Source organism: Globicephala melas, chromosome 3, assembly GCF_963455315.2.
Source record: "Globicephala melas chromosome 3, mGloMel1.2, whole genome shotgun sequence".
Taxonomy (NCBI): domain Eukaryota; kingdom Metazoa; phylum Chordata; class Mammalia; order Artiodactyla; family Delphinidae; genus Globicephala; species Globicephala melas.
This window is the reverse complement of record NC_083316.1, coordinates 93458479-93471224: the sequence shown is the minus strand read 5'-3', so window position 1 is coordinate 93471224 and position 12746 is coordinate 93458479. Positions and strand designations below refer to the sequence as shown.

At 38.9% G+C, this 12746-nt stretch overlaps 1 protein-coding gene across 3 annotated transcripts in view; it reads right to left on the bottom strand.

Moving 5' to 3' along the window:
* The window catches only part of KCNN2 (potassium calcium-activated channel subfamily N member 2), a 325278-nt gene that overhangs the window by 23011 nt on the left and 289521 nt on the right, over positions 1 to 12746 (bottom strand). For all 3 annotated transcript variants that reach the window (XM_030869859.2, XM_060296128.1, XM_060296129.1), the window contains one exon: positions 3007 to 3117. In XM_030869859.2, coding sequence (XP_030725719.2) covers positions 3007 to 3117 — 111 coding nt within the window. The remainder of the gene's footprint in view (positions 1 to 3006; positions 3118 to 12746) is intronic.

Here is a 12746-nt window from a genome sequence, read left to right as displayed (position 1 = left end):
AACACCTATCCTTTTGAAACTATTTTGAAAAATTGCAGAAGGAACACTTCCAAACTCATTCTATGAGGCCATAATCACCCTGATACCAGACAAAGATGCCACAAAATAAGAAACTTACAGGCCAGTATCACTGATGAACATACATGCAAAAATCCTCAACAAAATACTAGCAAACTGAATCCAACAGTACATTAAAAGGATCATACACCCATGATCAAGAGGGATTTATCCCAGGGATGCAAGGGTTTTTCAATATTTGCAAATCAATCAGTGTGATACACCACATTAACAAACAGAAGAATAAAAACCAAACGATCATCTCAGTAAATGCAGAAAAAGCTTTTGACAAAATTCAACACCCATTTATGATAAAAACTCACCAAAGTCACCAGAAAGTGTGTAGAGAGGGAATATACCTCAACATAGGGGCCATATATGACAAACCTACAGTTAATATCATACCCAATGGTGAAAAGCTGAAAGCATTTCCTCTAAGATCAGGAATAAGACAAGCGTGTCCACTCTCACCACTTTAATTCAACATAGTTTTGGAAGTCCTAGCCATAGCAATTAGAGAAGAAAAAGAAATTAAAGGAATCCAAACTGGAAAAGAAGTAAACATGATATGACATGACACTATACACAGAAAATCCTAAAGATGATACCAGAAGACCATCAATGAATTTGGTAAATTTTCAGGTTACAAAATTAATACACAGAAATCTCTTGCATTCCTATACACTAACAAACAACTGAAGATCAGAAAGAGAAATTAAGGAAACAATCCCATTAACCATTGCATCAAAAAGAATAAAATACCTAGGAGAAACCTACCTAAGGAGGTAAAAAGCCTGTACTCAGAAAACTATAAGACACTGATGAAAGAAACTGAAGAGGACACAAACAGCTGCAAAAATATACCATGTACCTGGATTGTAAGAATCAATTACTGTCAAAATGACTCTACTACCCAAGGTAATCTACAGACTCAATGCAATCCCTTTTAAATTCCCAATTTTCTGCAGTTCTAGAACAAAAAGTCTTAAAATTTGTTTGGAAACACAAAAGAACCTGAATAGCCACAGCAATCTTGAGAAAGAAAAATGGAGCTAGTGGAATCAGGCTCCCTGACTTCAGACTATACTACAAAGCTACAGTAATCAAGACAGTATGGTACTGGCACAAAAACAGAAATATAGATCAACAGAACAGGATAGAAAGCCCAGAAATAAACCCACACACCTATGTTCAATTAATCTACAATAAGGAGACAAGAATATACAATAGAGAAAAGACAGTCTCTTCAATAAGTGGTGCTGGGAAAACTGGACAGCTACATGTAAAAGACTGAAATTAGAACTTTCTGTAACACTGTACACAAAAATAAGCTCAAAATGGATTAGAGACCTAAATGTAAGACCAAATACCATAGAACTCTTCCAGGAAAACGTAGAACACTCCTTGACAAAAATTGCAGCAATATCTCTTAGGATCCACCTCCTAGAGTAATGAAAATGAAAACAAGATAAACAAATGGACCAAATTACACTTAAAAGCTTTTTCACAGCAAAGGAAACCATAAACAAAACGAAAAGACAACACACAGAATGGGAGAAAATATTTGCAAATGATGCGACTGACAAAGGTCTTAATCTCCAAAATATACAAACAGCTCATACAACTCAACAAAAAGCCAATCCAAAAATGGGCAGAAGACCTAAGTAGACATTTCTCCAAAGAAGACATACAGATGGCCAGGAGGCACATGAAAAGATGCTCAACATCACTAAGTATTAGAGAAATGCAAATCAAAACTACAATGAGTTATCACACCAGTCAGAATGGGCATCATCAGAAAATCTACAAACAAAAAATGCTGGAGACAGTGTGGAGGAAAGGGAACCCTCCTACACTGTTGGTGAGAATGTGAATTGGTGCAGCTACTTTGGAGAACAGTACGGAAGTTCCTTAAAAAGCTAAAAATAGAGCTATCATAAGATCCAGCAATCCCACTCCTAGGCATATATCTGGAGAAAACCACGGTTCGAAAGGATACATGCACCCCAATGTTCATTTCAGCCCTGTTTACGATAGCCAAGACATGGAAGCAACCTAAATGTCCATCTACAGATGAATGGATAAAGATGATGTGGGGGCTTCCCTGGTGGCACAGTGGTTGAGAGTCCGCCTGCCGATGCAGGGGACTCGGGTTCGTGCTCTGGTCCGGGAAGGTCCCACATGCCGTGGAGCGGCTGGGCCCGTGAGCCATGGCCACTGAGCCTGCACGTCCGGAGCCTGTGCTCCGCAACGGGAGAGGCCACAACAGTGAGAGGCCCGTGTACCGCAAAAAAAAAAAAAAAAAAAAAGATGATGTGGTACATATATACAATGAAATATTATTCAGCCATAAGAAAGAATGAAATAATGCCATTTGCAGCAACATGGATGGACCTAGAGATTCTCATACTAAGTGAAGTAAGTCAAAGACAAATACCATAGATGTCACATACGTGGAATATAAAAAAATGATACAAATGAATTTTTTTTTTTTTGCGTTACGCGTCCCCTGCATCAGCAGGTGGACTCTCAACCACTGCGCCACCAGGGAAGCCCCCATACAAATGAATTTATGTACAAAACAGAAACAGACTCACAGATTTCGAAAACAAACTTATGGTTACCAAAGGGGAAAGGGGTGGGAGGGGATAAATTAAGGGTTTGGGATTAACATATACATACTACTACGTATAAAACAGATAAACAACAAGGACCTACTGTATAGCACAGGGAACTCTACTCATTATTCTGTAATAACCTATGTGGGAAAAGAATCTGAAAAAGAATAGGTATATGTGTATGTATAACTAAATCACTATGCTGAACACCTGAAACTAACACAACACTGTAAATCAACTATGTACTCCAACATAAAATAAAATGAAAATTTAAACCAAAGAAAGAAAAAACACTAATATTCCCCTTGGAGATACAAGGGTGGTAACTTACTCTTTTTGTCAGTTGAGTGTCCATCATGAAGTTGTGCACGTGCTTTTCTGCTTTGGTAAGTTCCAGCTTCCTTGCGACCACAGCTACCACCAGGGCTGTGCAACCAGCACCCTGAAAACCAGGAGAGAAAAGAACCCTGAAGAGTTATTATTTTTGGTCTCAAGCACATTAAACAATGTTTTGTACTAAGTACATTACTACAGTTTTTAATCTTCAGATAGTTATCAGTGTCTTCCATCAATATGACAGAAACCGCATGGCCAATACGAACAAGTAACATGCCTTTAGCTTGATGGTAAAAAACTTAAAATAGGTGAACTAAGAACAAATGTGTTTGTATCAAACACATTTTAATCAAAAGAAATAAATGGTAAAACAGCAACTTGCTGAATTTTCAGGGACTTAAAAACAGAGCAAATCAGTTATACATGGATATACAAACTAGTGATTAGCATAAATGCACAGAGAGGAAATAATTATTCTCTAAAAATAATATTCTATAATCTTCTGTGAAGATAAGACCAGCAGGTCTTCAGGGCAATCAACTGTGAAAAGCCAGGGATGGAAATTGATGCATTATGTGCACAACTTCAAACGTGTTCACATGCAGAACAGAAAGGATCACAGTGATCTGAACCTGGACAACAGACATACGTGAAGTGCTGAAGGTCAGGGATAACAGCCTTACTGTTCCAGAGGTTTACCAGCATGAAGAAAGGAATGGGCTACCTTTATTTTGAAAAACTCAACAGTGGTCCTTTTATGAATTATAGGCTATTGTGCTGATCTCTTAGGAAGAGTCGTGTGACACTGCATGGTGCCCCAGAGATTAAAGCCTTCCTGCTCCAAGATCAAGGTGCATGCATTCCAAGTTGTGAGGTATGGGGTCTTCTTGGTTGAAAGACCAGTGACTACATGCAGGGTCAGGAGGCAAGGCTGGGGCACCTACAGGAGGGTCCAGGCGAGGAAGTCCAGATCTCCAGACAGAATCTCAACCTTGGGAGGACCACAGAGAATCAAGATTGCCTAGCCATCTCAGTAGGCAGACAACGAGCCACAGGGCAGAGGCAGGACCCACAGAATAGGGCCGCAAACAATGAGACTTTACAATATATGGGGATCTTTCAACAGACTGGAATCCTTTTCAACTACTTTTAAATAGCATCCCTTTTATGTTAGCTAAGATGATTAGGATGCTCACTGTATAGCCATCCAAGAGTCTCAAATTCGCACAAGGTAACCTGGTTTTCCTCATTCCCAATAGGTCTCAAAATCATGAGTTATATCTAAGTTTGAGGGAATGGTTATTACTTATAGCATTTCCCTAATATATTATGAATATATTTTTATATCTATAATATTTAAAGACAATATGATATTTAAACAAGCAAGTCAGAAACTTGTATACATAATTTGCTCCTAATTTTATTTTTTAAAAGGAATTCATATTTGTGAAGCAAAGAAATAAGCCCAGCTGTGAAAAGAGCATCTCTCTCAGTGGTTGGAATACCAGTAAGTTATTTAGTTCTTTGTGCTTTCCCGAAGAGTCCACATTTTCTACAATGAATACATATTACTTATACAAACAAATGCTTACACATTTCAAAAATGACAACAGTTTGTAGTTTAAGAAAACGTCTAACCTAACCTTTACATATCTTTATTAACCTTAAAAAAACTCAATCTAGGAAAATGATCTTTCTTCGTACTTACTTTTGTTTTATTAAATAATTAATTATAATCATCTCCATTTGAATTGATAAATGTAATTCAGCCATTCAGTTACTAACCAAAGAAGGAATTTTTGGTCTCACTGAATGAGTTGTTGCAACAAATCTGGCAGGAGGGACAAGACTGAGGAGAAAGGGAGAAAATAAATACACTTGCCCTGTCTTGCTACAACCGGATAATTACAATCATAGAAACATGGCCTTATTAGTAAGTTGATACTGTTTAAATATAATATTTCCAGAGGGTTTAAATATCCCCTTCCACCTAGCTCTATGGAGAAATCAGTATCCTCAGAAATGAAGTGGTACTGATGATAGGATCAGAGAAAGAAGCCAGAAGGTATTAGACCTACCTGGTTTAACCTTCAGATTTTGGAGATGAGGCAATTAAGGCAGAGTAAGTGATTATTCAATTATGAACTCAGAGTAGCATTGGTATATTTCCCACCCTTCACCTCATCTCGTAATACTTTTCTGTATACGTAAGATCACATATATTCTTACTTGTGGTCACTTCCATATTCATGACACAATATGAAGCACTGTATTTCAAAGCAAAACAAATACTCTTAAGAGTATGAATGTTTAAAAATTGAGGAATATGGTTACCAAAATAAGGCAAAACATTATTCTTATTTTGTAACTGGTGCAACTTTTAAATCAGTGTTTTTTAAACTTAAATGTGACTAGAATCTTTTAAAGCTCTCCATGTGATTCCAACACAAAGTCACTGCTTTAACTGAAGGATGATATGGAAAGGAAATGGCAAACTCCATTACTTACTTTCTCATTTAAACACGAGGTAAAGGTTCTTACCAGAGTCATTTCACTTATGAAGACATTCTGATAAACAAGGAGCATAAAGGAAGAGGACAGAGAGGACAAGGTCAGAAATGTATGGGCTGTGTGATAGCTATCTTGATATTTTGGGCTGTGTACAGACAATGAAAGCAAGTGATTTTTATGGCTGGATACCAATGAAAGAAAAGAATGGCCTTTGGAAGCATCTACACCTATTATGTTGACTTTCAGACACGTGCCGCAAAATCTAAATAAGTTACAGTATACTGATGAGAGGCTAGCCTGAATTGGTGGAAGGAATCAGTGGCCACCCAGGCTAGCCTTCTGTACCTACCCACAGTGTGATGGCATTTGTTTGACAGAAACGGGATCACCTGTTGTATGTAGGCTCCCAGGCATTCCTCGATCAGTGAGCCAAGGGAAAGTCAAGAGCTTTTTAATAAGCAGCAGATATAAAAATCTGAGGGGCTTCTACCACTGGAGAGATAGCTATAAGTGGCAGTTGGCACTATAAGCTGAATATTGTTCTCCTTTGGCAGGAGGCCACTGCTGCAATTCTTCTGGAAAGAAATCAAAATCCCAACAGGAGTGGAAAATCACTGGTATCACGAGCCTTTGGAAGTTGATTTTTTATTTGTGCTTATTCTTGAGTGATATTTTTTCCCACTGCCAGCCCATTTCTTGCTGAGTGTTCTCTAGCTCACCAAAGTCTTGTGTATTAAATGATTACCTCTGTTGTAAACTAGAGAAGCAAGTGAATCTGACAGTTAAGTAATTAGTGAAACCATTGCCTATATCCCTCACTCCATTATCTTAACTGTACCCTTTAAATTGTACCCCAAGAGCCACTTAGAAACCTCTTTTTCTTCAAAGTCCATTACTCCCTATATGTAAGTCTTACACCTCCCCAGGTTCTTAATAAATCATAAGAAGACTTGATATGTATAGAATCAGGTTTCAAAAAAGTAACTTAAAAAAAAAAACTTTTAGAGTTATGCAAAATGAAGCTGGCTTACCCCTGAAAGGTGCAAGGTAAGTTCCTGCCAACACATTAATTGTTATAGTAATTTAAGTAATGGCATGATGTTATTGTCCACTCAGTGTCTATTTCCTGGACTATTCTGTTCCATAAAATGAATAGAATGAAAGTAAATATGCTTTTACAACATTTTCTCCAAATCTTGTCATGATCACAATGGATATAGAAACAGTTGGGACTAACATATGTTATTCTCTGAAATTAAGATCCCTGCATGCCTTTAACAAGATGAGTCATAGTCCTTTTACCAAAGTCAGAAAATGTATCCTGGTTACTTTTCTCTCATTTCATTTATGTTATTAAGAAAAAGCTAAGCAAATCACTAACTTGCCACTTCAAGATGCTCAGACAACGAAAAACTAAATAAAAAACAAAACAAAACATGGTGTTTATGACGCCAATACATTAAAGTCAAAGGTTTAGGTTTTCCTTGGCTAGTTTATCATCTTTCCTTCTAACAAATTAGATGTTGCAAGAGAGAGAGGAGGAGGGGGGGAGAGAGGCCTTGTCCTTAGAAAAGATAAGTAAGTATTAATGCTCGTTGTGCCAGATCAAAGTGAACAGACAAATGACAATCAGAACGCATAAGCTATAGTTGAATCCCAACACCTGGAGAGTCTTAGATGCTGCGAAATTAAAATGCAGTGCCTGCATAGCAAACGAAACTGTAAAAAAAAGAGACAATCTACAGAATGGGAGAAAATATTTGTAAACAATGCGACCGACAAGGGCTTAATCTCCAAAATATACGAACAGCTCATACAACTCAATATCAAAAAACCAGGGACTTCCCTGGTGGCACAGTGGTTAAGAATTCACCTGTCAATGCAGGGGACACAGGTTCAAGCCCTGGTCCGGGAAGATCCCACTGGCCATGAGCAAATAAGCCCATGTACCACAGCTACTGAGCCTGTGCTCTAGAGCCCACGAGCCACAACTACTGAGCCCACGTGCCTAGAGCCCATGCTCCGCAACAAGAGAAGTCACCACAATGAGAAGCCCGCGCACTGCAATGAATAGTAGCCCCCACTTGCTGCAACTAGAGAAAGCCCATGCACAGCAACAAAGACCCAATGCAGCCAAAAGAAAAAAAAAAAACGACTCAATTGAAAAAGTGGGCAGAACACCTAAATAGACATTTCTCCAAAGAAAACATACAGATGACCAAGAGTCACATGAAAAGATGCTCAACATCACTAATTATTAGAGAAATGCAAATTAAAACTACAATGAGGTATCGCCTCACACCAGTCAGAATGGCCAAAAAGTCTACAAATGACAAATGCTGGAGAGGGTGTGAAGAAAAAGGAACCCTCCTACACTGTTGGTGGGAATGTAAATTGGTACAACCACTACAGACAAGAGTATGCAGGTTCTTAAAAAAACTAGAGTTGCCATATGATCCAGCAATCCCATTCCTGGGCATGTATCCACACAGAACTACATTCAAAAAGATACATGCACCCATATGTTCACAGCAGCACTATTTGCAATAGCCAAGACATGGGAACAGCCTAAATGTCCATCGACAGAGGAATGGATAAAGAAGATGTGGTATATATATATATACACAATGGAATATTACTCAGCCATAAAAAAGAATGAAATAATGCCATTTGCAGCAACATGGATGCAACTAGAGATCATCATACTGAGTGAAGTCTGACAGAGAAAGAGAAATACTATATGATATCACTTATATGTGGAATCTAAAATATGGGACAAATGAACCTATCTACAAAACAGAAACAGACTCACAGACATAGACATCGGACTTGTGGTTGCCAACGGGGAGGTGGGGAGGGAGAGGGATGGACTGGGAGTTTGAGTTTAGTAGATATAAACTGTTACATTTAGAATGGATAAACAACCAGGTCCCTACTGTATAGTACAGGGAACTATATTCAATAACCTGTGTTAAACCATAATGAAAAAGAATATGAAAAAGAATGTATATACGTGTATAACTGAGTGACTTTTGTACAGCAGAAATTAGCACAACGTTGTAAATCAACTCTACTTCAATAAAAAAAAATAAATTAAGATGTAGTGCCCTTCTCTGTTGTATTCTTCTCTAATATAGCACATACAATGAAAGCCATGTCGGTCCCTAGAATTTAAAAGAAGTTCAAGCAGCTCGTTTTCCCCAAGATCATTCATCACACAGTGTTTGAAAAATTCAGAGAAGTGACATATTTTTACTTTAGATCACTGGTGATGCTGATCCTACTAACACTTTTAAGAATGATTTTGAAATACCACTTTAGGATCAAGCTTTAATAACTTAATACACAAGGCTATGGAGAGGGAAATTCCTTTAATAGCACACCGGGGAAAGGTTTTGATTCTTTTCTTATTTAAAAAAGCATCTGCCAAAGATTCAACATAATAATAATAAAATTTATAATTTGGGGGGAAATTCCAGAATACTCACCATCACAGAGAAGCACTCTGCCAAAAACTGCTAAAGTTCCAATTATTCCAGTGTTAAATTAATTATCATCCTGGGTCTTACAATAGCTCTTAAAAGGCCAAACTTTAGTTTGATAGCTGATTGATTGCCTAGCACTAATGACAATTTCTTAACATATTTTGAAAAAATCATGCTTTCTACTGAAAATGCACCTAAGTTAAAGATTAACTTGCATTTTAAAATATTAACTTGTTCTTCCAAGGGAAGGTAAAATGAGTACTTGAAAACATTACCCATGTTTTTGTCCCTGGGGTTGACTGATTCAATATCCTAGAACAATAAATACCTTTTTTAGTGCACTTGCCTGACAATTATTCTTTCATAAAGATACATAAAACAAGCATTTCTGGCAAGTAAGAAGGATTCTATAAAACATTCAGCTTCACTATAATATCCCATTGGAGTTTTACAAGATCTCTTTAGGTTATGAAAATAAACAACATTCAAGATAACTTTGAAGATAAATTCCCTCTGAGTATCTTCAAATACAGTTGGCCCTTGAACAAGAAGGGGGTTAGGGATGCCCACCCTCCTTGTTGTTGAAAAGCCGAGTATAACTTACAGTGGGCCCTCCATAGCTGTGAATTCAATCAACCATGGATTGTGTAGTACTACAGAATTTACTACTGAAAAATATCTGCAATAAGTGGATCCAGGCAGTTCAAACTGGTGTTGATCAAGGGTCAACTGTATTGTTGATAGGAGGGCAGAGGTCAGTTAAAACGTTCTCATCCTAAGGAAGAGGGGAGAAGGTGTGTGTGGGTTTTTGAGTTCAGTGATAAAACCTGGGTTTAGGAACCCCAACTCTCCTTTAGAGTCATTTGCTTGTTTAGCTCCTTGTGTGCTCTGGTGGCTGGAAAGAGGAAGTGGTACATAAGACGGGTCATTAACAATGAGTCATCCTCAGGTTTAAATCTCCTTATTAGCAATGGTGCCAATGTGAGCACACGCGTTTCAGAGACAGGAAGGGCAGCTCTGCCAATTCAAAGTGCTGATAGTTTAGAAAATGTAGGTGGAATTGTAGAGACAATATGAGTCGAATACTAGAAGGTCACAACAACTTTCAGCTATATTTGCCTGTACCTGGAAAAAAGCAGCTGTCTTATTTCTTCAGAAATTTTCTTGGGGAGAAGTGAAGGTCTGCTTAGGGCAATGGTGGGGAATTTAGCTTTAGGACTGAAAAGGCCCATCATCCCCTCCAGCTGCTCTGCACAAAACAGAAATTATGCTAAGAATTTAAAGATACGCTCTCTTCAGTGAGGCTTTATTTGATGAGATTCAATGAACATGCCAGAAAGTACCAAAAAACAAAAAGTAAGGTAAAAACCTCTTCAAGGTTATTATTTGATATTAAACACCTCATATCAAATTGTACAAGACATATAAAAGATCCTGAGATTTTTTTTTTTCCTTATTCACACATGCAACACCAAGGAATGGCTCTAGTCTAGTTTTTCAGGGCTCCTACTTCTACTGGCAGGGTAAAAGTAATCCTTAAATGCAAAGACAGGAAGTAGCAGGAATATAATCATACTTTAGGTTTAGCCTTCTTTAATACCAGTCATTCTCTTACTATAAGCTCTGGCTAATTTATGGCTCTCTTTTGGAATATCTTCTGATTGAATTAACACGGTAGTGTTACTACCCTTCAGGGTGAAAACTACTGAACTCTGACAATTGACTGAGATGCCATGTGACCTTAAATCAAGACTCTTTGATACCTGGTAAATTTGATGATGACAATTATGAAGTGTTCTTATCCTAATGTGGTGTAAAAAAGTGATTACTGTTTTATTTTTGCTCCCTGAATAAAATTAAAAAAATTAACTGGTGTGATTTTTAAATTATTACAAAGTGGAAAACCTTTATGCATTGCTTTTGTTTATACAGAATTACTGATGGGATGGAAGAAGCTTAAATTGGTCATATCTGAAGTCACCTCACTTTTGTTGAGGAATACATAGTGGACTTGTTGAAATCTAGGGTTTACAGGTCACTATCAGTAGAGGACCACTTATCAGATAATAACCAGTATCCCTAGGACTGTGCAGATATTACTCCATATTTAAAAATAATTTATGCCAAAAAATGCAGTCATCCATACTCTAAATAGTTAAAGGGCCAACAGGAGATGTCATAATTTTACAAAAGTAGAGAAGCAAAAATTAAAAATGAATGATTTTCATTTTAATATAAGACTAGAGATACTCTTACTAATGAGGCTGTATTCTACTCTTGAAACAAACATATATACCCATAGGTAAGGAAAAATGATAGCATTCAGCTTGTGTTGTATCTTTTTTTTTTTTGTGGTACGCGGGCCTCTCACTGTTGTGGCCTCTCCCGTTATGGGGCACTGGCTCCGGCCGCGCAGGCTCAGCGGCCATGGCTCACGGGCCCAGCCGCTCCGTGGCATGTGGGATCTTCCCGGACCGGGGCACGAACCCGTGTCCCCTGCATCAGCAGGCGGGCTCTCAACCACTGCGCCACCAGGGAAGCCCTTGTGTTGTATCTTTATGTACAGATATAAAATGGTAGATAGGGTAACTTTTTAAATGCTAAGCAAATCAATTACTTTATTATAAAGTTGGAGATACTGAGAAACTAGCTGGTACTGACAAAAAGCTAAGACACCATGATGTAACACTGTTATTTGCCTGCCTTCAACCAAAAGGATAAAGCCATTTAAACTTCATCCCAGAGTTTATCATGACATCCAAAACAATAAATCCTCAGCACCTCCTCAAAAAGTGGAAGGATAGGGGATCGGAATCAAGATGGTGGAGTAGTAGGACATGGAACTCATCTCTTCCCACAAATACATCAAGAATACATGTACAAATGGAACATTTCTCACAGAACACCTACTGAACACTAGCAGAACACATCAAACATCTGAAAGGACAAGAAAGATCACCAAGTAATGGGGTAGGACGAAAGGGGCTGTGCAATTTAGGAAGCAGAGCTGAAATCTTTGCCCACGGCTATGCAAACTGCAGATTCACACCTCCGCAGCTGGCTTTGTAAATGCAGTGCCTGTGGAACATCTGAACGGACAACTGGTGCTCCCATGGCTGGGACGGGTCTGGCCTTAGCAGCTGTGGGCTTTGTGGGCACGTACACATGGGGGCTGGGCTGGGCCAGGGTCTGAGATGCCTCCATAGCTCCCACAGTGGGTCCAGGTGTGTGATGACTGCAGTCCTGGGACCTGACTTCAGCAGCCCTGTGCTGGTGGCTTTGTGAAAAACAAAGACTGAGAAGCACCAGGGCTGATAGTCAGCATACCCATGGTTACATAGGGGCCAAGGGCAGTGCTAACAACAGTGTGCTTTGTGAGCCTGCTTAATGGATGAAAGTGACATAGCAGAGTACGCTCACAGGTGAACAGGCCCAGTGGAGGAATACTCAGTGGCTTCTCTCCCCATGGGAGCACTCCAATCCCGCCCACCTCACCCTGCATATCAGAAATGCAGCTCAGAAATGGAGCTGGGGGCTTCTACTCCAACAACTAGGGAGCAGACTCTGCCCTGGACAGGTCAGTGACAGCCACAGAGCAAAGAGGAGGCCCTGCTCAATATCCAGTGCAGGCTCTGGTCACCACAACGTCAGTCACACCTCCTATCAAGGGGATAATGGCCAGAGTACACTCAGGAAAGAGGTGGCAGTCATCCATACTAAAAACAGCCTTCACATCGAA